This window comes from Dama dama, chromosome 20, assembly GCF_033118175.1.
Source record: "Dama dama isolate Ldn47 chromosome 20, ASM3311817v1, whole genome shotgun sequence".
NCBI lineage: Eukaryota > Metazoa > Chordata > Mammalia > Artiodactyla > Cervidae > Dama > Dama dama.
The window spans coordinates 91994450-92020408 of record NC_083700.1 but is presented as its reverse complement, the minus strand read 5'-3'; the positions used below and the strand labels follow the sequence as shown (position 1 = coordinate 92020408).

The following is a 25959-nucleotide window of genomic DNA, read 5'->3' as shown; positions in this document are numbered from 1 at the left end:
CCAGTATTGCCAGATTTTTAAAGTAAGAAGCCAGAAACCAGATTTATTTGTGAAGTATCCCCATTTTTAAATGTTTGTTAACTTATTCTGAAAATTTTAAAACATCAAGTTGTCTAAATAAAACATGCTTGGGCCATATGGCTTCTGATTGAAACTTTCTGCCCTGCCCAAGAATTCAAGCAACAAAGTATTTTACTGAAATAGATGTTGCATGATCTCTGAAGTGTGTAAGTTTTATTACTGAAATATAGCTTTTCTCTTAACTGAAAAATCTAAAACATACATAAACAGGCTAAGAATAACCATTCTGTTCCTAAGAAAAATGCTATCAGTAAATAAATGTACTGAAGTATAGAAGATTTTTTATCTTTCATAAATCATTCCCAGTGGTGTCAGTTTGGCGTATAGCAGACCAGTGTCTGAGAAACTTTACCTGCCAAATTTCTTGGCTTTGGCACAGAAAGGGCTCCCCTTCCTTCAGGCCTCGATATCACCATTCTGTGGTAGTAGGAATTGATGTTTTTTTCCTACAAATGGACTCAAGATTATCTCACTAAGAAGACATGTTTTTTTTTTTCAATTGCAGAATTACAAAGGGGCTGTAAGAAGTAAGGTAGTGGGATTGTGTGAAACCTCTGTGTTTAGCCCTCAGAAATCTTGAAGCCTGAGATCCAGATCCTCTTTTGGGTCCTTCCAGCCCTGGAAGCTGAGACCTCGCTGAAGTCTAACAATGATTTACATACAGGTGGTTGGTTGGTGGTTTTTTTTCCCCCAAAGCCAACTTTGATTCCATCAGTGTATTTCTAAGGAAAATGTAAACTGTTCATACATTCTCTTAACATCACAGTGAAAAACAAGTACCCGTATGTGTGACAGGGCAGGCAGGGAGCTCCACCTGCTCTGGCCTTGACAGAAGCCCTTGGCCGCACTGGTGAGCATGCTGGCTTCACTTCCGCACAGACACCTAGGTCGTGCTGTCCCACTGGAGCACCGGTGGACCCCAAAGGCAGGGCAGGGGGCGGGGTTCTTTCTGAAAGGTTTCCAGGAGCTCTGTCCAGCTGATTCTGCCTTCCAGCCTGGGACTGCTGCACGAAACTACAAGGACACTGACGAGACCATAGATCTGTTGCCTTTTTCTAGGGAAGACTTGGCTTGGAGTGTGGCTGCCTGGATTCGAAAATGTGTCCTTGACTCCATGGAATAATTCTTATAGTTTTGCCTGGAAGAGACCAGAGAATCAGATAAGTGAAGCTGCTCCAGGTTGTGATTTTTCCCTTAGTCTGAGCTGTGGGAACCCACTAGCCAAGGAATACTTTTAAAGGCTAATCCCTATCTCTGTTTAAAGAAAGAGTTGGGCTTAAATTTAATAGGAATTACCTGTTATCATGCCCTCTGGAACCACTCTTGGTCCTTTGGGGCCCAGTGTGAAGGAATGATTTCAAGATCCGTGGGCTAGAAGGCAGGAGAACTGCATCTTCACACCAGCCCTGAAGCTTGTGGTGTGACCCCAGATAACTCAGTCATTGAGTCTGGGATTTCAATTCCTCTTTGGTAAATTAAGAAAGAAGCCTCCCTACTCCAGGTGAGAGCTGGGTTCACCCGGGACATGGGCCCAGCCTCTGGGCTGCCTACACTGCCTTTGCCAAGCACCCTCTCACACTGCTGCCTGGCACCTCCGCCTCCCCTGAGCTCATGGGGAACAAAGGCCAGACCAAGGCAAATCATGCCTTACTTGGCAGTTTCCAAGAGTTTGACAGCCTCTTCATTTCTGCCTTGCTCCATAAACAGCAGGGCCAGCTCCAGCAGGGCATTTGGGATCAAGTAGTGGTCGTATTTAATCCTCTTTTCACTGTAGGACAGAAGAAAACACGGCTTACAGGCTCTGCTCTTGAGCCATCCTTTGGGCACATCTGCCAGACTCCTGAGCATCTCCCAAATGGGAGGGTCCAACTCATGGTCTCGTGGGGTTTTCTGACCTGAATTCCAACTTGGAAGGTTCCCACTATTTAGCCCTAGAAAGACTTAAGAACCACAGCAAAGCCTTCCAGTCCTCTGCACCCTGGGCCCCAAGTCCCTGACAACCTATGGTTCACGTCATGTCCTAGGCCCACCTCCACCTCAGTCCCAACCCCGGCCCCCACCGCCGCCCTCTATTTCATCGGCAACCCTTTCCCTCTACTTCACCTAAGCAGAGAAGGACTGACCGCTGTCACCCAACCTCAGGTGTTTCCCGTGTCCAGGCATTAGCACACGCCCTCCCTGCGCCACTTAAAACTCCTCTTTCCTTTCTTCCTCTGCCTGATAAGCTTGCCAACTGAAGTGCCATTGCTGGAAAGCCTTTCCTGGTGTCTAGCATTAGGTTTAGGTCCCTCCTCCTGGCACCTGCTGGCCTCTCTGCTTTCCTCTAGCCCTCACCATACCAGATTAGGTTACCTATAGCTGTCTCTCTAATATCTGTACTCCCCAAGGACAGAGATCCTAAGTTACAAACTCCAGGGGGCACCATTCACAGGAAACACTGCAGACAGGCTCCTGTCGCTGGACAGTCTGGTGGCCCTGGAGGACAAGGTCTGAATGATCTGGGCCTAGAAGTGTCCTCGCACAAAACAGAAACCAGTACATGTGAAGCAAGTAGGAGTCAGCCAGAGTTGACACTGTGCATGTGTGCATATGGAAAGAGAAACCCAGAAAATGCTACCCTGAAGCCCCGGGCCCAGTAGTAGGCCATCTGGAGCAAGAGAAGCCAGAGGCACTTACTTGGCAGAGATGCTCCTGAAATTCTCCTCAGCCTCCTGGACACGGCCCAGATATTTCAGACACAGGCCTTTCAGCAGCTTCACCAAGCACTCATCATCCGCTGAGTACTCATTCTCTGAGAATAGGGGAAGGAAGACAGCTTTGTTCATTTTCTCAACAGTTACTCATGGAGCCCCTACCCTGTGCTGGGCCCTGGGGACACAGAGATGACTCACACATGGTCCCCGTCCTCAGGGAGCTCACATCAGGGGAGGAAAGACAGATACTGAGACGATGACAATACAGTGAAATCAGGACCGACTGAAGGAAGCTCAGGGCTTGTGGGAGCCCAGCAGAGGCCCTGATGTTCCCTGGGGGACAAGGGACAGCTTCTTGGAGAAGCTGTCACTGGAACTCAGCCTAGGAAGGCAAAGGACAATTACCAGGGTGGAGAAGTGAGGAAGGACATTTTGGTAGAGGGAACCTTCAACTGTAAAGACCTGTGGTCAGACCCAGCCGGGCCAGTTCAAGGGCCTGAGGGTAGTCACCTGGGCCCTTTTCCAGCATCTCTTCAGCCTTGATGATAATCTCAAGGATCCCGTCTGTGAGTTCCGGCTGCTTCCCAATCACAGCATAGCCATTCCAAATGTACATCATTTCCTAGGGGCAGGGGAGCAAGTCAGTCCTGGGTTTCCTCCCCAGTGGGGCCTTAAGTTTCTCCATCTATAAAATGTGTAGCGCAGATGAGGATCACTAAAGGCTGTCCTAGCTGTAATCTTCCATGACAAGTCTCAGCCCAGCCTTTGAAGCTGTAGGCTTGAGGGAGTGATGGGGATTCTTATCTCTTGCTTATAGAGATCTCTCCTTACCCCTGTGAGAATTTAAGATGGACCCGTATTCTCACTCTTCTCCTCATATAGTTTTCAATTACGTTTCTGTTCCTGGATCCCTAGGGCACTAGTCTGCACTCTCCCAATCTCTCTGTCCAAATTTCCCATCCTTTGAGAACAAGGTCATGCCCCACACTCTCCAGGGAGTTGTCTTCCTTGCTCCAGCTAACAGGGCCTCCCGTACCAGAGGAATCATAGTTGACGTAAGCTCTTCAGGGGTTTAAGACCAAGTAACCTTCTCTCCTATTTCACTAAGGCAGTGGGCCTGAGTTTCTATCTATGAAACATATGATTTCTTTCTTTGCCTTAACTGCCAGGAAGCTCAGAATACTAAATTTTCATTCTAGTAATTCTGTTAGCTTAGATTAGCATTTCCTAAACTATCAAACCAAGCAATGGACATGACAGTGACTTGTATACATAAACTTCTAGAAAGACTTTATATAGTTTTTGTTATGTTCTAGGGAGGAACTTTAAGTTTTGACAAGTACTTATTAAATCATTACATGGTCTAGAAGAGTTCTGTGGCTAAAGAACAGGGAAAATCTGCATCCTTAAGCTTCTTCTCGGAGACCTACCGTGCAGATGAGCATATAAAGGCTCCAAGAAGGTCTACAGTATGTAAACTTTGTTCAGGCCGTCTTCCCTAAACATATTTAATTACAGAAATAATTTTATGCACACAGAGCATCTTGAAGGTTACAGTTTTGGAAATTCTCCCCTAAATATCTGGTTAGTTGCTTTCCCTGCCCCTCCTTACAACATATGCCCCCATTTGATGACAACTTTATTGTATATTTTGAACTGTAAAATAGTTCAAAATTTATTTAAAGATATTCAGGATATAAGCTCAAATATTGAACTTTTTAATTTCTGCAGTATTTAATAAGTTTTTATCAGCAGATTTTCATCCCTGCTCTATGAAATGGGCTAGGTAGATATTTACATTTAAGGGAAAGGGGACCCTATATGCAAGGTCACACAGTGAACAGCAGAGCCAGGTCTCTGAAGCAGCACCCTTCCAACCTTTCTGGCTGCCTTATTATTTGAATAACAAGGACTCTTAAACAAACTAGAACCTGCTCTGATGCCTGCTCAGATCATGCATGGAATTGTCATCATAACTGTGATTCAGAATATGGGCTCCGGAACCAGACTGCCTGGGTTCAGATTCTAACTGATCAGCTATGGGAACTGGACAAGTTATTTCATCTTTCTACTTATATCTTTTCTATATTTTATCTTCCTGCTTATCTGTTAGGCCTTATTATCCCCTTCTGTAAAATGGAGATGCCACCAGCACCTAAGAGGGTTCTTATGAAGATCAGATGAGGCAACAGGCAATGGGTGTAACGAGCTCTGAACACAGCAGGTGCCCAGCAACAATGCCAGCAATTACTGTTATTTCAGAGTCGACTGTAACACGGGTTCCAGCCTCAGAAAAGCTTGGGGCAGTGATGGGGGAACAGTATAAACAATAATTAAAATCATGTGACAAGACAGACGTAGACAGGATGGCAACACAAACAGCTGAGAGATGCCTATCTAGGAGAGCTGCGTTTTCTGCTTTCAGGCATCTGCAGCCTCCTCACCTGTCTTCCCAGCCCATCCCTAGTAGACCAGTGCTTTCTCAGAGGTTGAGGTAGGCTCAAACTCGTGTCCCTCACCCAGGGCCAGGTGATTTGTAAACTCCTCTCCAGGCCCTGGGGTCGTGAAGGTCTCTGTCCTCCGTCCACGCCCTCCAGGGTCACTGGCTATATCCCTGACCCTCAGCTAATCCCCACAATCCCAAACGAGTTCAGGACCAGTCAAGACCCTCCTACCCACCAGAGCAGGGATGGGCAATGAGATAGGTTTAGGGGAGAGGTAGCGTCTGGACTTCCGGATGGCAAACTTCTCTGTGGGTAGAGATTTCCCAGCAATCTTGAGTTTCAGGCCTGGCACAGCTCTGTGGAAGAGATAAGGAGGGTGGAGAGAGGGCAAGAAAATGCTAGAACTGAGTCCCCAACCTACCCAGCCTCTGCTTGACCCCTCTCTGGACCTTATTTTCCCCATCTATATGATGAGAGTGTTGGATTCATAGCCTGCGGCTACGGCCTAATGTCATACGCCCTGCCACAAGATCTGACCACTTCCTGTGGCTCGGCAGACTCCTCTGCACCAGTAGCTGGAGGTGAGGCTGTACATGACCACCACCCCTCAGGCCTGCTCCGCCTTGCAATTGTCCCTCTCTACTCCCAGCCCCCATTTCCTGAGGGCCCAGCAGAAGTCTGACCCTAGTTTCACAGAGGAGATTAAAACTCATAAAGGGAAGGACCTGCCCAAGACCACACAGCACAAACCTTTCATAAACTCTGGCCATGTGAGTTGCGGCCTCCTCAGCTGTTTCCCAGCGTAGAGTAAAATGTGGTATGCAGCTGAGCAAGACTGCATCTGGAGCCCCATCCACCCAGCCCTGCCTTGCCCTGAACTTCTGCCACAATCATGGGGGTATGGCTGTGACCTGAGCCATCCAGGCCCAGGAAACAGCTGGACCTAGTTGTGAGGTCCCCACCAAGCACCTCTGCCACTTATTCACTGTGGAACCTGTCTGGGCCTGCTTTCTCATCCCTAAAATGGAGACAATGATATGAAAAGGAGAAGTTGCTACCCCCAAATATGCATCTTTGGCATAAGCGTTATTTTAGGCTGATTATTTTTAAGAAAACAGCAAACACACAAAATGCTCTGAAAATCTAGTAGAATTTAACCTTTTTGTAAGAGACATTTACAAGGGAAATGTCCATGTGTAAGGATGTCTTTCTCTGGACCAGGAAGAGGAGGAAGACTAAACCTCTAAAAACTTATCAATGAAGAAGGCGGAGACTAAAATCTGCATAACAACCATATACCCTCTCTTTTACCTGAAAACCTCCCATAACTGGCTCCCCATCCAACTAAATCTTCTTTTTTGCTTTAGCCAGAGATGGCACTTAAGGTAACAGCTTGGGCCATTTCAGAGTCAACTCAGTTTTCCTGGGCCCCTCCCATACAGGAGTTATTAAATTTCTGTTTGCTTTTCCATTAATCTTATTATGAGGGTCTCAGCCAAGAACCTAGAAGGATGGAGGGAAAATAACTCTTATTTCCCCACAGACTCTTCCCCTCACAGATCTAGAAAAGTTACGTAAGATGCAGAGGCTAAGTCACTCAGTAAAGTCACACAGCATCCTGTGACTGATGGCCCAGGAAGCAATGGTCACACTCACTTCCATATCTGCAAGTGGGAGCCAACCCTCACTGTGACTGGGGGAAAGCCCGGGGGCTCCCTCCTCAGCCTGCCATGGCTGAGTCCTGCTCTAGGCCCTTTGCTGAAGGCAAACACAGCAGTGCAGGGAAGAATAAAAAACAGCCACCATTGATTGGCTCCAGGCCCTACTGCAGACTCTTTAAATCTGTTCTCTATTTGATTTGCAAAACAACCCTACACAGCCGAGTTTGTTATTCCCATTTTATAGATGCTGAAACTGTCCCAGATGACAGGAACAAATGGCATAGGCTAGACTTAATCCTGCTTACGTGATTCCAACTGTGCTTTTCTGAGTGTAATCAGGTTAACTCGGCAGAAGGAACCTCTCTGGACCTGTGTCCACATCTGTGCTACACTCTGGATGAAAGAGGCACAGTGGGAATGATGCTGACAAAACCACGTTTGTGAAAGAAAACCTCTGAGCAGATGCAAAGGGCTCTAACAGCAGCAAGAGCAGGTGGGGGTGGGAGACAACGACAGGCGTGGGGTGGGGGGAGGACTGGGGAGGGCTGAGGGTTCAGGGCCCAGGGGATGACAACCCCCTATCTCCCGCTGCTCAGGGTGGCTGTGGGCAGAGCCTGGCTGAGACCGACAATGGAATGCAATGGCTGGACCCACCTAAACAACTCCACTTCGTCATCTCCGAACGGTTTGTAGTCCTCCTTCCCAAACATGCTGAGGTAGGCGGCCTTCATGTAGATGTAGGTGGCCTATGTGAGGCAGAGCAATAGTCAGGTGCGAGCAACCTGCCCTCCAAATCACAGTCCTAAACCGGCACAAATACCTCACTGGAACCTCACTACGGACCAGCATAGTATTATATTATCCCCAACCCCCAGGGGAGAAACTGGGTGAGGAAGCTGAAGCAACTTGAGGACATGACCTAGGAGTTAAATACATGAAGGGCCATGTCTAAGCACCTGACCTCTCCACTTTGAAGCAACTGGGCAGACTCAAGCAGGCGATGCTGAGGACAGGGTGGAGACGCAAAGACGGGGCAGCAGGGGCTCCAGGAAGGTCAAAGGGAAGCAGCCACTTCACACCGGGCCCTTGAGGGCCAATGGGAAGATTCACAGAAAGAGAAAAAGGACCTTCCAGGCAAGGGGAACATCCTGATCAAAGGGAGGGCAGAGATGCGTGTAAGCAGGATACAAACGGGTGGGTAGCATAAAGCATGGAATACACACAATGTGTGAGGCCAGGAAGGGCAGAGACCTGGGTTGGGGCTCAGCTCAGGGTCCCTTGCTGTGTACCAGGCACTTTACAAATGTCACTTGATCGCAAAGACAATGCTTCCTGGGACCACAGGGCTGCTAGGGGCAGAGCTGGGAGGGGCCCCAGGTTTGTGTGGCTTCAAGGGCCTACCCACTGGATCCACTGACAAGAAAGGGGTGGTTTGCAGAGCCCCAACCTCAGCCCCATCTCAGAGATCTATCCCTGAAAGCCGCTCCCCTTTGCCTGAAGTTCAATGCCAGAGGAGCCTGGCTCTGTGCTGCCCTCCAGTGGTCAAGTCTTGAAGCACAGCTCCTGCCACCTGGGGCTGCTACCCAGCAAAGTGTAGCGGGTAGCGGAGGGAAAGGCATCCTCGAGTCTAGTCTCGGGAGAAGGTGGAAAGCAACCTCCACCTGGGAGCCCCACCCACGCTGAAACTCAGGGCTGCTCCCAGTTCCAGTCTGCCCTTCACAACATGAGGAAAACCTGGTCTTTGCAGGGTGTGCTAAGATGCTCCCCTCAGTGATATCCGTTCCCCACCCCGTCTTTAACCTCTTGGTATCACCTGTGCCTGCTCCCTCTCCCCGGCCCAGTACTGAGTCACCAAGCCCTCAGGACTTTACCTCCCACAGAGCTCTTGAATCCCACTGGCCTGGCGCTATCATGCCACACCGTCTCCCTGCTCCAGGCCTCCAGGGTGGTCTTCCTACTGCCCTAGTCCATGTGGTCTCCTCACTGATGTCCTGTTCCCACTCCTGCCCCCCGCCAGCCCTTCTCCACACCACTGCCATGCGGACCTTTTAAAATGAGGTCACAGCAGTCCCTCTTTGACTCACGATAGCCCATCACACTTAGGGAGAACGTCCACATTCCCCGTCATGGCCTGCGAGGCCCGTTGCAGCCTCCCCTCAATTTCCCCTCCAGCTTCTTCTCCACTGGTGCCCCCTCACTCTAGCCACACTGGCCTCCTCTGAGCTGTTTGCAGAATATATCAACTCATGGCTTCAGCTTCCTTTTACACCTGTCCTAACATCTACCAGGCCTGGAACATTCTTCAGGGAGATGTCAGCCTGGCTTGCTCCTTCACTCCATTCTGATGTCTTCTCAGGCAGGCCCCTCCTGACCACACTGTTCTCCACATCCTGCACCCACAACTTGCCCGATTTTTCTTTATCGCACTTAACCAGAACCTGACGTTCTCTTACACTGCACATCATCTATGTTTCCTGTCTCTCTCCCCACTAGAACACGAGCCTCGAGGTCTTTGCTTTGTTCAGTTGTAGATGACCTGCCCTAGAATAGGACTGGCATGTGAGGGTGCCCCGCGGCTGCAGGACAGATTTCTATAAGCACAAATACAAGCCACAAGCAACAAGGGCTCCCCCACTGTCAGGCGAAAGCCCAAACAGCCACTCAGGGCCCTGGAGACCTGCTTCTCTGGGTCCTCCTCCGGGCCACTCTTCCCCATCACTCCCTAAGCTCACCTCAGGCCCCTGCCTGTGCTGTCCCGCTGCCTGGGACCCCACTGTCCCTTCTCTGCCAGGCTTATCTGCGGGCTTCCTCCCAGAGCTTCTGCCCCAGCCCTGCCCCCTGCCCGGACTGAGTCAACAGGAATTAGGATGGATGCAGTGACCTAGCGTGCCGAGAGCCACGGGCATCCAAGTCACTAAGGGGTGTTATGGGGCCATGCTGCTGGAGAGCCACAGCCACCCTGCCTGAGGGGGGGTCCTGTCTCCCAGAGTTACCTGTTTGCCTATTGATTCCACATATTTATTTTGCTGGATTATTCTACTGGCTCCTGTGCAGGCAGACAGTCCTTGTCCCCAAGAAGCTTCCAGTGTGTGGCTTAGAGGGGGACGGTCCCTCCACAGTCCCCCTGCATTTCCACCCACGAGCCCTTCACCTGGTGAAACAGGACCTCCTGGCAGCCCCCTAGCTTCCCAGCCTGTGCCCCTGCAGTTCTCCTGGCCTGGGGTGTCCTTCTGCCGCCCTAATTCCTTGTCCTTCAAGACTCTCAGTTCAGACAACTTCTTTTTCAGAAGCCTTCCCTGTTCTCTTGGCTGGGCTGCTCAGGGCTGCCTCTGAGCTCCCCCAGATTCCCCCATTACAGCACCGAGCACACAGTTGTCACCACCTGCTTTCTGGCTGCAAGCGCTAGGGGACAGGCTCACAGGGATGAGCCGGCTTAGCACAGGCAGACACAGCGGAGGGCCGGCACGCGGGGCGGCGGCCGCGGGCCAACTCCCCAGAGCTGGAAGCTGGTGGACTTTAGTAGCCAAGTGCTGGAATTAGGGATGAATGAGGCCCCAGAACTCGAGGTGCCACAACCCCTACCTACTTTCACAGGAAACCCTTTGGAGAAAAGCGTTGCAGAGGGAGGGGGGCTGACCACTCCAAAGCCACAGAGCTGAAGACTGAGCCAACTCACAGCCAGACTTGCTGACACGTGGAGGCCTGGCCCTCCCTCTGCTCCTCACAGCAGCTGTGTGGCCACCTCAGGTTTCTTCTTCCTTGTGCCCCACTTCACAAGAAGGCTTCCAGATCACTTTAATTTAAAAAGGTTCCCGGAAGCTTTGTTGGGAGGGCGAGGGATGAGGGATGAATGCTGGGCCCACAGAGGCTGGGCCTGAGGAAGTGCCTTCAACAGCAAGAGGGTCTTGGGGCAAGTGGGGCCTACTCAGGGGAATTGAGGAGCAAGGGAAAAGCAGAGGCCTTGGAGTCACACAAAACTGTCTTCAGATCCTGTGTGTGTCACCAACTGCTGTGTGGCCCAGGGAAGTCTCTCAGCCTCTCTCAGCCTCGGTGTCTCTCATGTGCCTGATGCAGATAACATCTACCTCGCTGGGCGTAATGTGGAGGAAAGGACAAGCGCTGGGCACACAGTCAGGGCTCAGCGAAAGCCCACTCCTCCTCCCGGGCCTGCCTGCCCTGAGCCAGTGAAAGTGAAAGTCACTCTGTTGTGTCAGACTCTGTAACCCCACGGACTATAGTCCACGAGGCTCCTCTGGCCATGGAACTCTCCAGGCAAGAATACTGGAGTTGGTTGGCATTCCCTTCTCCAGGGGATCTTCCCAACCCAGGAATTGAATCCAGGTCTCCTGCACTGGCAGGCAGATTCTTTACCGTCTGAGCCACCAGGGAAGCCAGCCCTGGGCCCGACAGTCCCTTTCAGTTTGGGCCCTAGGCAGGGTGACTGAATAGGGGCTTTCATGCAGAGGTGGGCAAAAGATGAGAAAATCAGGGTCACTGAGACATACGTGCTATGGATTTCACAATAGAGGATGTTCTCTGATGAACTAGATGATTCTAAGACTCTTAGCTCAGAATTCTGTGCTATCATTACTCTATGATGATAATGGCTTATACTTATTTCACCACTTACCATGATAATACTTTGGCCACCTGAGGTGAAGAACTGACTCGTTGAAAAAGACCCTGATGCTGGGAAAGATTGAAGGCAGGAGAAGGGGACGACAGAGGATGAGATGGTTGGATGGCATCACCAACTCGATGGACATGAGTTTGAGCAAGCTACCAGGAGTTGGTGGTGACGGACGGGGAAGCCTGGCGTGCTGCGGTCCATGGGGTTGCAAAGAGTCAGACACAACTGAGCGACTGAACTGAATTGAACCATGATAAGCATTTATGCTGAGCATCTGTTTTGTTTTGCCTCCATGGCATCTCCTTAATGCTCACTCCCAACAACACTTATTCTGGGGCATCACCTCATTTTTCTTCTGGGGAATCACCCCTCTCCTACTTCTAATCCATGAGGGGTCTTCCCACCCCTGTTTCCAGGCACTGGCCTGTGATCTATGCAGACCAATGAGGCTCTGTCATGGGAATTTGGTTGAAACCAAATGGGAGAGATGATATAGGAGCAGGCAGCCCATAGCCACCCTGCTGGCACATAGAATCTGCCTGTGCAATGAAGAAGTCACAGAGAAGAGCATAGTCCCAGCCGGAAAAAATAAACCCAAATGACAGAATTAGAATTCCTAGATTCAGCCCAACCTGAAATTAGATGTGCCTAGAATTTTCAGTTATATGAACCAATAAGCCTTTGTGTTTACACCTGCATAGTCAGGTAACATGTCCACTAGCTCCATGTGACTTTTTACATTTAAATTAATTAAAATAGAATAAAATTGAAAACATCCAGTTTCCCAGTTGCAGCAGGCACATTTCAAGAGCTTGGCATGCACATGTGACTAGCGGCTCCCACACTGGACAGCATAGAATGTTTTCACTGTAACAGAAAGTTTTGCTGGGCAACACTCACGCAGACCATGTGAGTGACACTTCTGTCCCTTGTGGCTAAAAATCTCAACACCTTGTAGTTCTAAAGGTCCCCTGTTTTCTGTGGTCTTTAGTTCCTTCCAACCCTGAGGTCTAATAGAATTTGTGGTTTTGCTTAAATTTTAGCTGAGATGTCGTGTTCAGTTAGGGGTGTGGGCCTGGCCTGGGGGCTCATGGCCAATCTAAGCTGGTCTTCTGGTCTCCCTGTTCCCCCAACACATGGTGTCAGCCCACCTTGGACCAGGAGTTCTCCTTGCTGAGCAGGTCTGCGTAGAAGTAAGCCATCTTCCACTGGCCCTTGTAGGTGAAGCACCACATCAGCTCCCAGTAGCACATGTGGTGGAACTGCTTCCAGTGCTGCTGGGCCTCACAGCACTCCTCGAACCGCCGGATGGCCTGTGGGTACCTGCCACTGAGCCTCTGCCAGCATCCCCCAGCCCCAGCCGTCTGCCCCAACCCCCCACCATGCCCTCCATCCCCCCCCACCCCAGCTCCACAGCAGCCCGAGCCCCATGCCAGGCTGCATCGGGGAGACAGCAGGTGTGGCCTCCAGCCCCGGTTCTACCCTCAAAGTCTTACATGACCTTGGGCCCAGTTACCCTCAAAGTCTCACATGACCTTGGGCCCAGTTACCAACCCTCCGAGGGACTCCAGTCTTTCGGCACAAAGCGAAAGTGTGTGGGACAGAGTTATAACAGAGGCGTAATAGGCAGTGGGAAGTGTTAAAGTAACATAATGATGTCTCTGCCTGAGAGCAAACTCCAAAGGTTCCAGCAGCTTCCACAAAGCGACCTGGCCCCAGGGCATCTGTCCTTCCGCCTGAGGAGCCACAGCCAGGACCAGCGGGAGGCGCCAGAACTCCGAGTCATGGAGTCTGTCCTGGGCCTTGGCTTAGTGCAGGGGATTCTGCCAGGGTGATGAGCCTCCCCCCTCTCACCCCTTCCACGGCTCCCTCCCACCTCGGAGCCCAGACCCCCGGCAACCTCTCTGCCTTACCCAAGGGTGCTGGATTCCTCCCTCTCCCTGTCAAATCCCACTCACTGCCACCGCCACCTCTTCCCTCGCCCTCCCAGACTGTCCCGTCGTTGGCAGCGCCTCTCCTGGGCCCTCTCCCTTTGTGGGTCTTCTCTCAGGGCCCCCTCCTGGTCTGCCTGTTATTTGTCTGTGTGTCTGCAGCCCTACTGACCTGGGAGACCTGAGGGGCCTCCAGCACTGGCTCAGACCCCCGTTACTTACCGCATCAACATTGCCTTTAATGACTTCAATCCGCCCCGCAAAGAACAGGAAGATGGCGCCCTACAAGGACACATATTTGGGTTTGTGGGGGGTCCACAGGGCACACGTGAGCTGGCAGTGTCTGCCAGGAGGTGAGGCTCACCTTAGGGTATCGCTTCAGGTAGGGTCTCAAGAGCTTCTCTGCCTCCTCGATGTTGACGTTGCCGGTGCCTGAAGGAGGTGGGGACACATCACAGGACACATCACCATCCTCCCTGGTGATCCTCCCGGAAACCTACCAGGGGCTTCTTAGGGTCTCCACTTCTGCTCTGTGAAATGCGGACGATAACTCTTCCATCTCCAGGGTGATGTGAGGACTGAGTAAGACGCTAGGGCCAACAGCATCCTCATGCCCTCTACAAGGTGGGCAGGACCCACCCCCATTTCACAGATGAGAAAATCGAGTCTGGAAGAACCCAGTCACACTGTAAAGAAGTGAGTGGTCCACTGGCCAGGCCCCTGGACAGTTGCGGTTCTGCCGTTTCTGGTTTCAGGGCCCCCTCCCCAGTCCTGGGGGCCCAGCAGCCCCCTGCCCTCAGAGACAGTCGAAGCCCAGGGGCCCCGGGGCTCACGGGGAGGGCGCGCCTACCGAGCACGAAGGTGAGGAACGTGTGGTAGCAGAGCAGCAACATGACGCAGAGCGCGGCGCGGAGGCTGTGCCCCGACGCCCCCTCCTGCAGCTGCAGCAGCCCGTAGTCCTGGCGGAAAGACGGGGACCGCTGAGGCCAGCCAGGCCTGGGCTCCCCCAGCGCTGCCCCGGGGCCTGGGGCAGGGGAGGGGCGGGGAGGTCCCTGGACAGCTGTGAGGGCGCACTGCTGCGGAAGGGGCCGGAGGGCGCTGGGCTCCGAGTCCGGAGCCCTGGAGGCTGGGCCAGCTGCTCCCAAGTTTGCAACAAGGAGCGAGAGACTGTCTCTCTCTTGCTGGGGGCAGAGGACGCCTGCCACAGCCAGGGCAAAGGCGAGGGTGTCCCCTACCTCCCTCATAGCCCCTTCCCCATTCCTCCCTACAGCCACCTGCTGAGTCCCCAGGGTGGGCGCCAAGGCCCTGAGCAGCCCCAAGTCTGGTGGGGGACTAGAAACGACAAGGAGGCAGATAATCCTAACCACAGGCTCGGGACACAGACAGGGCCATAGAAACTGCAGGCTGGGAAGGCTCCCAGGAGGAGAAGGCTCCAGAGCCTGCCTGGGGAGGAGCAAGAAGCCAGACTACGCTTGTATCACCCCCGTTAGTTTCTGCCCCACTGCCTATCCTAGAGTGCGTTCCTGATCTTTCTAATAGACACATCTGATTTGCCTCACCCCTGCTGCAAACCCTCCACAGCCCCCCTTGACTTTGGGATAAAGACGAAGCCAGAGCCGGTGGGTGCAGGAGGTCCCTCTTGCTCCGGCCAGGCCACCCTGTCCCACCTCTCAGACTTTCTCATGTTCTTCCATCATCATCCTGAGATCCTACTCAGGACCCAAGGGCCTTCTTATATAAAAAAAAAAAAAAAAAAAAAAACTGAGAGGGACTTTCAGAGCCTCTAACGAGTGTTTCCCTGGGCCCAGGCCACGGACCACAGACGGCAGCCAAGCCTGTACACGTCCTGGGACAGGCGAGAAGCGCAGGGTCCCAGGTGAGGAGCGGCCCTTCCCAGCACTCGTCTGTCCTCAGGGCACAGGAGAAAGCCTCCGTGTGGTGCTGGAGCGTGCAGCAGCGCCCTGTTCTAAGCTGTCTTTCACTCAAAGAGAAACAGGCTACACAATCTGGTGGACCAAGGAAGACTGCTTGGTCCTGTAGTATTTATTGTTATGATCGTGCTCTTACCGCGCCACATAATATGGGTTCTCTGTGTAGTAATGTTCCCTTCAAATAAATTTAAGTTAACAAAAATAAGAACCACATTTGAGAAAAATAATACATAAATAATAATATAGAGATTTGTGCACATGGCAAAAATCAGGAAAGGCTGGAGAAAGTCTAAGCTGGGGAAACACTAACTTGATCAGTGGAGAGGGCAGTCAGTGGTCCTTGCTCAGAGTCACAGGAAGAAGGGGATGAGGCTGGACAGACCCAGGGCTCCTGACTTCCAGGTTAAAGCTCCTTGTACCATTCTGGGTCTCCTCCACCAGGGAGCCCTCCCTGATCTGCTACCTGGCACTCAGGTTCCTGCCCTCAGTAAAGCCTCTGGGTTCTTGAGTACTCTGGTTTCCACCTCAAGGCCCAGTGCGCAGCAGAGCTCCCCAAGGGCATCTGCCGGACAAGAAAATGGTCCCCAGGGGAGGGACTTGCTCAAGGCTATCTGAGAGGAGAAGGACCAGGTTCCTAACACCTGCCAGATGACCCCAGGCCCCTAAAGGACCCCAGGAGCTGCTCTTCATGCCCACCCTCACCCTAGAGCCTCTCCACCCTGAGAAGAGCCTGGTAGCAATCACTGGTCCCATTTGCAGGAGCGCAGTCTGAGGCCTCGAGAGGCCTGAGCCTTGTCCAGGGTCTCACACTGCGGGGTGCTGAGCCAAGGCTGGCACTAAGGCCCCACAGCCCCTCAGCCACACCCTACCAGCTGAGCTCTGGCCCTGGGGCTGAGAGGACTGGGCGCCCCAGGAGGGAGGTGGTTACCTTGTTTCCTGAAAACCCTACGAACTCGAGCAGCCGCAGGATCCTGGTAGGAAGCATGGACAGCGTCTGAAGAGAGAGGCAGCAGACCCATGAGGGGCGGGGGCTGCCCCACCAACTGCAGACCTCCACAGTCCTGGGGGTGATCCCTGAGGTGCAGGCCCATCTCTGGAATGCCCATGAGGCCGCCCCCAGCTCCTCCCGACGGAGAGAAGCACTACAGCGTGACAATAAGGAACAGACTGCGTCTCGATCCTAGTCTCATCACTCCCAGCTCGGTCACCTCTCTCTGCCTCAGTTTCCTCATCTGTAAAGTGGAAATAAAAATAGCCCCTACCGGACGGACCACATTAATACACATGAAGCACACAACAGAGCTTGCACCTAGCAGTTAGCTATTGTTATTACACTTAATCCCTGTTTTGTACCAGAATCTCTGTCATTGCATTGAATCTCAGAACAGTCTTGCAAAGAAGGGATTTACTGCTATGTTTGACAGAGGGAGAAACAGAGGCATAATATGCCCAAGGTTCCACAGATCAGAAGTGGAGCCACTTCTTGAACCCAAGACAGTCCAGCTACAACCTGCTAAAGTATCTGATGCACTGTGCAGCTTGTATTTCTCAGCACTTGGGCCAGGATCACTGCTCCCATCTTACAAATGAGGAATCTGAAACCCAGAGAGGGGCAGGGATCCCTATAGGGGAGGAGCCACCGCCCACCACACACACTCTGGGGTAAGTCCCCGGCCACCCAGGGCCAGGAGTCCAAATCATCCGAGAGCAGCTCCTCCTCCCAGGAGCAGGCACACCTCTTCTGAGCCTCCCTGACTCAGTTTCCTCTGCCTAGAATGCTCATTCCGCCTGGAAAACTTCCCTTGCCTGTGGATCCTTCAAGATCCAGCTCAAATACTCTCCGCTCCCCGGAACCTTCCCCAGCTCCCCCAGAAGGAAGTCCTGGCTTTCTGTTCCCCATGGGTCACCAGTTGTTTCCAGGCCTGTTTCCTTCCCGGCTACCGGTCAATGTTTAACCACCAGCTTTCTGGGGGAGGAAAAGGCCCTGATGTCTCGTATTTGTCAATTTCTGGTGCTATAAATACTGTCGTCATAGTTGATTTCAAGCTTCAACTTGCCTTGGGAAGAAACGTACAGAAGGGACCGTGGAGCCACGGCCAGCCCCCACCCCTTCCCCAACTGTGAGCTGCCCCCAGGCTGGCAGTGTGTCTGCTTCATCACTGGGGCCCGGGACAGTAGCCCAGCAGAGACCCAGAATAAGGCAGTGATGTGCAGGGGAGATTAATCTTGAACCCAGATGCTGGACAAGGGGAGGGCCTGCCCACTCACCAGGTTGAAGGCTCCCACGCCGAGCTTCACCCCTCCTTCAAAGTGCCTGTGGTTCTCCCCCTTGCAGTACTGTGAGGACTGCACGAGGCTGTCCAGCTCCCTGCAGAGGGAGGCAAAGCCTGTTTCAGCCGCATCTGGAGGGCAGGGTCCCCTTCCAGCTGGGGCCAAGTGGCCCCCACTTCTTACTGTTCTCAGAACTCCCTGGTGGTGGATGTGTAACTGTCTGGCAATCCAGAGAGGTGATATTCGAGGAACCTCTAGCCCCATCTCCCACCGTAATGACACACCCTTTGCTCTTGAATTTCAGTTCTATCAGCTCTCACACAACCCCCTCATCCGACCTCTAGGCATTGGCTTGTGCTCTGCATTCTAGCTAGAGCAGCTTCTCAACCTCGGTACTACTGATAGTTTAGGCTGGATAACTGGACAATTCTTTGTTCAGACTCGGGGGGAGGGAGGCTGTCTTGCACGTCCTAGGAAGTCTAGCAGCATTCCTGACCACTACTCACTAGCTGTCAGGAGCAGCCTCCCCCAGTATGACAAGCAAAATATTTCTGGACATTGCCAAATGCCTTGTCGGGGGGCGGCGGGGGTGGGGGGGGGGAACTGGCCCCAGTTGAGAAACACTGGGCTAACTCCAACAGCACCTCCTTAAGGAAGTCTTCCTGGAGTTTCTTGGTTGGAATCCAACCCTCTTACTTCTGGTCACCCATAGCTCTGAGCACATTATTTTGCCAGTCTGCCTGGGGCAGGACAGGAAAATTAAAGAGGTACCTGCCTCCTTCCCAGGCCATGAGCATCTTGAGAGCATTCACTCAGCAAACACCGACTGAGCTTCTCTGGACGGCAGGGCACAAAGCCGTCAAGCTGCTACCTTCACAACTCTCCCCTCTCAGGGACGGACCCCCATCGAGTCACTGAGAGGAAGGGAGGAACCCTGGAACCTGACCTCACTTGGGGCGCTGGGAAGGTTTCCTCAAGGGGCTGACATCTGAGCTGAGACCTGAGGAACAAGGAGCTGGCCTGCACAGAGTGTTCCTGGCAGAGAGAACGGCACGTCCAAAGGCCCTGAGGTAGGAATGAGCTGGCATGTTTGAAGAACCGAGGGAAGGCCCAAATGTCTGAGGCGGAGCGGGGCAGGAGGTGTGGTTACAAAACAAACAGAGCTCCCAGGAGTGACTCGGCAAAGACCTGGGCCTTTATTCTAAGAGCAAGAGGGGTCTTGGGAGTTGGCAGGGAGTGACCTGACAAGGTCTGTGCTTTGAAAACATCACTCTGGCAGCAGGTAGGGAGACTGGAGGGGCCAGGACACATGTTGGTTTCCTTGAGCAATTCCAGCAGAGACCACACAAAGGAGCATGGTATCCGTATACTGCATGGTGTGTTACACCCCAGTAATACCTTGAAATCAACCTCACAGTGTCTCCACAGGGAAACTGTCACATTAAGTGTGCAAAGTAATGACGACAGTCTCAAGTCAATTCAAGTCAATTTTTAATGGAAAAGGAGTTTCAACGCCAAACTGGGGGCAGGAGGGAGGGTTAATTACTTTCAGAGCTTTCCTGGTCTGGGAATTACAGACAAGGACTGCAGGACCATGTTGGGCAGAAGTGCTCTGGATTAAGTCTTCACTCTTTGCTCCATAAACACGGCCCTATGCGTGGCCCAGTGCTGAGCCAGCACGGAAATAACCTATCTGGCCCTCGAGGAGCTCCCAGTCTGGGGAGGGGGGGTGTATGTATATAAGCACCGTTTCTATGTATTGGAGGGTTCAAGGAAGGCTTCATGGGGAAAGTGGCATTTGGATGGGGCCTTAACGAATATGTAGGAATTCTATTGCTGTTCTCAAAATGATTGTTTCTGCATCTTTCTCCTACCCTAACCAGACCGAGCTGCTTGTATAGAATATGTCTTGTTTTTCCCTAGTTCAGAGTTAGGAACAAAGATAGCACCTGGGGGGACCGAATGAACACATACACCCAGAACACCAGGGGAATAATATGCCAGAACACTGAGGTCCTGAGGTTGCAGAAATGTGAGGTCACACAGCCTCCTAGGTTTCCAGCCTCCAGCCAGCGCCCTCTGCCTCCCACAGCGCAGCCTGAGGGGCACAGGACAGTAGGTGCTGCGCTCTGCTGTGCCCCCCGACCCCCACGCCCACCCCCTCCCTGGCCAGTCCCACTCACTTGTAGGTCTGGTAGCTGTTTCGAACTTTGATGCCGCCCTTGATGAAGCTCACCATATTCTCATCCTGCAGGAGGGAGACTTGCTGAGAGCCAGGCCTGGGTGGTTAGCCACAGGCTTGAGAGAATCATCAAGGCTCCAGATCCTTCCTGGCTCTCCCTGGGCCTCGCTTTATGAGGGGGCCTGCACGGGTAGGGGTCCGAGGTCAGCTAAACTAGACCTCCCCACTCTACCCTGGGGACTTAAGACGAGGGTCTTGCTTGCCAAACAAGCCTTTCAAAATGCCCAGGGCTGGACCACAACCCCCTTTACCAGGCTCACATGTACATGTTCTATGTGCTTGGAGAAAGGCCTGGAGGAGATGCTCCCACCAGTTAACTGCATCTCCTCCAGGTAGAGGAACTGTGGGGAAGTAAGGGAGACTTTCGGTTTTGGATTGTGTTTTTTCACAAGCAGGTATTTATCACATTTGTAATTTAAAACACCAATACCTGGGGACTTTCCCGGCGGTCCAGCCCAGCGATTAAGACTCCACACTTTCACTGCAGGAGGCATGGGTTTGATCCCTGGCTGGGGAACTGAGATTCCACATGCCACACGATGCAGGAAAAAAAAAAAGAAGCACCAATGCCTACAGCCCACCTGGCAGTTCCGCTCCCAGGTATACACCCAACAAGAATGGATGTATTTCAAGAAGGCTCACAGCACCACTGCTCACAGTAGCCAAGAACCAAAACAACCCAGATGTCCTTTAGCCGGAGAATGGATAAACAAACTGGCATGTTCACAGCAGGGAGTATTAAACACAGCTTCGTGTGATTAAGTTAAAAAAAAAGCAAGTCCCACACAGTTTGAGGCCTTAAGAAACTCAAAGGCAACCAAAACATAGCAATTTGGTGTTCAGACATGAATAGGAAGCTGAGAATCATTTTTTTCAAAAATAGGGTGGGGGAAAAAAAAAAAAAAGAAAAGAAAAAATAGGGTGGGGATGATACATACAAAACTCCAGGTAGTGGTCTCCCCGGGGGAAAGGGTGGAAGGAGGCAAGGAGGCTGGCCAGCAGGGTTCTGTTCTCTGATGGGGTGGGGGTGGGGGGTGGTTCATGGGTATTTATTTATTATGTATAATAATAGAGTACACAAAGGAAATAAAAGCCCATTCATTGTGATCCTGATGAAGAACTAAGATTAATCCAATTCTAATCATGAGGTCCAAAAAGATAGAAATATCACTAACGAAAATAAAGAACACCCCAACAATAAAATGTATATGTGCCTCTCCCACCCCAATACACCTATTTACGTGATGATTGCCTGCAATGCAGGAGATGTGGGTTCGATCCCCAGATGGGGAAGATGTCTTGAAAGAGGGCACGGCAATCCACTCCAGTGTCCTTGCCTGGAGAATCCCATGGACAGAGGAGTCTGGCAGGCTGCTGTCCTGGACTTGCAAAGAGCTGGACACAACTGAAGAGACTGAATACATACGCACATATATTTATAATTATACTCCAGGCTTTTTGGTAAAACCAAGGGGTCATGAGTCTCACAGTTTCCACTATGGTGAAGAGCACAGGCTCTGAGTCAGCCAGAAGGCATGCGCTCAGTCGTGTGCAACACTTTGTGACCCCGTGAACTTTAGCCCACCAGGCTCCTCTGTCCCTGGGATTCTCCAGGCAAGAATACTAGAGTGGCTGCCATTTCCTCCTCTAGGCTGAGTCAGCCAGACCTGGTTTAAACCCCAACTCTGCCATGTGTTAGCCATATGACTCTGAGGAGGTGGGTCCTTCCCCCTAACTCTCCCCTTCACAGGCCTGAGGTGATGGTTAAATAAAATATGCAAATGTAGGTAGAAACAAATATGCACTGTGTATAAGGTATGTAAAAACAACAACCCTGCAATGTATATACAAAGTATGGTGTGTTGCAGGTGCTATAAGTCAAGTTCTCGAATGAATCAAGTTTGATTCATTCCGACTTGTCTGTTGAATGAATCAAATGTGAAGCAGCCTTTGTGACAATGTTTGTCGCCCCCGTGACACAAAAACAGCAGGAAACAGCAGTCACGAGGTGGACGTGCACCCTGTCAGTGGGTGGGAACACGTGTGCCCCTTGTGGAGGGGGAAAGCCCGTCACCTCTGCCACCGAGCCTGCCCAGGGCCAGGAGTGCTGGGGCAACTGTGCCTTGGTCCTCGCATCAACCACAGGTCATGGCTTCTCTAGATCCTTCAGGCTAAGATGTGGTGCTCCACCCTCTGAAACCCCCAGGCTGCTTGTTCCTACCTGTAGGAAGGTCAGGGCCGCTCTCTGCAGCAGGCATTCTGCATAGCAGACCTCAGCGTGGATTTCCTCTGCAGGGAGAAAACCAAAGCCCCATGGCCTCCTGGGACTCTTGGCAGGAGACCTGGGTCAGCTCCTCATCCCATTTCCCAAAAGGCAAAGGCAGCACCTGCCCAGTGCCTCCTGAGTCCCATCACCAGGTTCCTTCACACACGGCACTCCACACTGTCCCCAGTTAGCTTACATTCCCCACACCCTCATCCCCCGAGAAGTCAGCGCAGGGCCCTGGGCCTTCTTCTCCTGCCCTCCAGGCATCACTGCCCCTTCCCACCCCTTCCCGGGCCTGGAACCAGGCGGCCTGGCGTCAGCGGGCTGAGAGGACGCCCTAGATGCCACACCTTCTGTGAACTGGTCCATAGTGGGGCGGTGCACCAGGCTGCTGAAGGAATCTGTTACGGAGGACTTCTTCCGGTGCCTGCAGAGAAACACAGGGCCTCATGTCATTCAGGGAGGTGAGCAGGGGGCCCAGGCACCTCCAACAGCATCCCCTGCCCCTCCCAGAGGATCCCACACACTTAGCTCCTGGCAACTTCCCCAAATCCAGGCTTTCTCATGCCCTTGCCCCTGCTGCTGCCTCTGCATGGAGCCCCCTCCCCTGCCTCCTCTAACCTGACCTGTTCCTGGTCACCCCACAGGACCCAGCTCTGATGTCACCTCCTTCAGGAAGCCTTTCCTGCTCCTCAGGCTGGACCCCCACGACCCCATGAGCTGCCCTGCATCATGCTGAGCTGTCACTCTTTGTGCCTGCGTCTCCCTGATCAGGCCATTCAGGCATCAGAGGGGCCAGGATCTGATGACTATCTGGGTGAACAGAGCCCAGCACAGGGACTGGCCTACGTCAGCCTGGAGAGCGTGTCCCAGGGAATGATGACTCTACCTGTGCACAAACACGGAGGGTCTGTCTGTTCACGCATTCAAGCAGTTAATGTGCACTGAACACCAACTGTGCAGTTCCCACAACAACTCTATCATCACACCCATTTTACAGATGAGGAAAGTTGAGTCCAGAGAGGGACTTGCCCAAGGTCAGAGAATTATTAGGTGACCAGAGCCAGGATTCATCTCCTCCCAATCCAGTCTGGCCCTGGAAGCCCTCAGTGACCGGCTTAGACAACGTGGCTCCTGAGGCAGTGCCAACAGGGACAACTTTGAGCACTTGGGAACACACTTTTGAGCCAAAAGGAGCAGGAATAATAGTGGCATTTTAGGCACTGGGATAGGCCAAAGTGACAAAAGGATGATTCACAACCCCTCATCCCTGCCTGCCCCATGGACCTGACCTCTGACAGAGCGACTGCGCCTCCTTCATCATGTTGCCAGCAAGTAGGATGTCCTGGGGGTCAAAGGTCATCATAGCCTGCATCTCCAGGATGGTGGCATAAGTCAGCGAGTGGTACATGCTTTCCTTGGTTCTGCCAGAGAGAAGGGACATAAAAGCATCAACCCTTAGAACTTCAAGATAGCTGACCCCATGTCATCGTTCACCATCCCCTCCCCCATCGTGCATGGGGGGAACACAGGTCCAGAGAGTGGAATGGACTCGCCCAACAGCTGACCCTTCCACTGCTGCTCAGGCGGCCTTGGATCCCAGCTCCTCTTCTTCCTGCTGCATGGCCCTAAGTGACTCTCCAAGTCTGAGCTTCAGTTTCTCATTCATTCTATACAGATGGCGGCAGCAGCATGCTGACCTGAGGCGGTACTTCCCTGCGCCAGGGCCGTCTCTTGCCTTCTCCCCTACCCACCACAGGCCAAGCCCAAGTCCTGTCTGCAGGGTCTCCTTTACCCTCAAACCCCACCCCAGGCTTACCCATCTTTGTGCCTGGACTGCCCTGTCCTCATTACCTCCTGCCTCTCCCCATCCCGTCACCTGATCACACTGTTCTCTGCTTGAGTCCACCCGGGGCTTCCACCTTCCATGAGATAACTCTGGGGGTTGAGGCCCTGCCCACCTCTCCAGCCCAGTTCTCCTATCACTTCTGCTCCTGCCTCAACATCTGCTCACATTCAAGTCTACCCACACTGAACCTTACATGCTTACCTCAAGAAAATTCCATCTTTCCCTCCTGCAGGCCTTTGCCCTTACTCTTCCCACAGCATGAAATGCCCGTTCCCTACCCCACACCCCCTGATTCATCTGTAAAGGTGCTCGAATGCCTCAAGGGCCACTGGGGCTCCCACTCCAGGGAGCATGCATCTATGCCTGAGGTGCGGGCCATGCTGAGTTTACATCAGCAGATGCTCAGCTCTCTCCCAGACGGTGGGCACCTCAAGGACAGAGCTGTGTGGGTCTACCTCTGTCTGAGCACCAATCTGACAGTGCAAGCTGGGTTCAGAAAGCCTCCCTCTCCTCTCTCCCTGCTCCTCCATGGCCCTAGACCTCTCATCTAAAGGGTGTTGGAGGGAGAGGGATGGGATTTAGTCTAACACATGCAGAGAGCAACCGGCAAGGAAGGATGGGACCCAGTCCCTCCCTGTACCTGGGGAAGTCACAACGCATCTGGGCCTTGATTTATGGTTCTGCAAAATAGGGACAATAATGCTGCTCCACCAGAGTCCCCATGGGACTGGCCAGGGATTACCCTAGCCTGGCACACAGTAGATGCTGCAGCAGTCTCCACTCCCTTCCCTACACTTCCTTGTTAATTATTTTCCAAACTCCTCACTGCCAGGCTTATGCTGAGAACTTCACAGGAGACAGAAATGACTAAGGATTACAGGCTGTTTATAGACTGTTATAGATTATACGACTTCACACATTTTCCTGCCATTCTCATTCATAAAACACCCCTGTAAATTAAGTTGCTTTTCTACTTCTGGGTGATTCTCAGGTGATATCCTCAGAAGTCAAAGGTTTATGAGGAGAACCAGTCCTAGTAGCTGTCAGGACACCTCCCAGATCTTTTCTAGAACTGCTTGTTGGAAGGCAGTGGCTTGTGGAAAGGAAGTCACAGCCTGTTGTGGGGACAGAACTCAAGCTTCAGAATATCTCAGACACAGGCACTAGTTACCAGCTGTGTGATCCTGGTGAGTTCTGTAGGCATCTCTGAGCCTCAGGTTTCTCCTCTGTAAAATGGACACAATAATTCTCTCCCAGGACTTCTGGGTATCCAGGCTGGGGCCACAATGCTAATGCTCAATAAATATGAGCCTAAGTCCCTCTGTGTCCTGCCAGGGTCAAGGGTCATTGCCCTGCATAACAACTTTCTCCTTTAGGAAGGGTTTCCCTGGCAGCACAAAGACCCACATCCCAGATAACTCCCTCCCTCAGGCCTCTCTAACTCTCACTCTCCTTACCCTTAGGTAAGGAGACTTACTCAGACTTACTCAGGACTCAGCTCCACTTGCCCAGCCCAGTAGGAGGGACCCTGCCTGGGCAGTTGGCAGGCAAAGTGGAATTTCAAGTCTGTACTCTCGACTGGGATTCAGGGCACAGAGGTATAAGACAGCCCCCCAAGACCTCAGGCACCCCAAGTTTAGTTTGCATTCCACAAAGTTCTTATCCGTGCCTATGGTGACTGGACTGCTGGAAGCAATGATCCCCTTCCCTGTGAGCTAGACCCAGCTCTAGGACACAATGCCCACGGGGTCTCTGCCAGGCCTAGACCAGCTGTTGAGAGAAGGAGAGCATTGAAGAGCCGTACGTTGGGATCGGGGACTCCTCGGCCACCTGGAGGTCCACTAAGCCCAGTGGCCTCCAGCCCTTCCCTCCTCCTGCCAGTAGCCATGACTCGGGCCCTTGTCAGCTACTTGTCAGCCATCCTTGTCCTCACCAACAGGCTGCCTCTGATCCCACCCCC

At 52.3% G+C, this 25959-nt stretch overlaps 1 protein-coding gene across 2 annotated transcripts in view; it reads right to left on the bottom strand.

Annotated features, from left to right (window-relative positions):
- Positions 1 to 212: 212 nt before the first annotated feature.
- TTC39A (tetratricopeptide repeat domain 39A) overlaps positions 213 to 25959 on the bottom strand; it is a 39048-nt gene continuing 13301 nt past the window's right edge. For both annotated transcript variants that reach the window (XM_061121927.1, XM_061121926.1), the window contains exons 3-18: positions 23443 to 23574; positions 22501 to 22577; positions 22106 to 22173; positions 19826 to 19890; positions 17640 to 17739; positions 16300 to 16365; positions 14291 to 14399; positions 13805 to 13872; positions 13663 to 13722; positions 12661 to 12822; positions 7534 to 7625; positions 5454 to 5574; positions 3285 to 3396; positions 2758 to 2872; positions 1733 to 1849; positions 213 to 1219 (exon numbers count right to left, since the gene is read on the bottom strand). In XM_061121927.1, the coding sequence (XP_060977910.1) occupies positions 1096 to 1219; positions 1733 to 1849; positions 2758 to 2872; positions 3285 to 3396; positions 5454 to 5574; positions 7534 to 7625; positions 12661 to 12822; positions 13663 to 13722; positions 13805 to 13872; positions 14291 to 14399; positions 16300 to 16365; positions 17640 to 17739; positions 19826 to 19890; positions 22106 to 22173; positions 22501 to 22577; positions 23443 to 23574 (1588 nt within the window). In that variant the 3' untranslated portion in view covers positions 213 to 1095. The remainder of the gene's footprint in view (positions 1220 to 1732; positions 1850 to 2757; positions 2873 to 3284; positions 3397 to 5453; positions 5575 to 7533; positions 7626 to 12660; positions 12823 to 13662; positions 13723 to 13804; positions 13873 to 14290; positions 14400 to 16299; positions 16366 to 17639; positions 17740 to 19825; positions 19891 to 22105; positions 22174 to 22500; positions 22578 to 23442; positions 23575 to 25959) is intronic.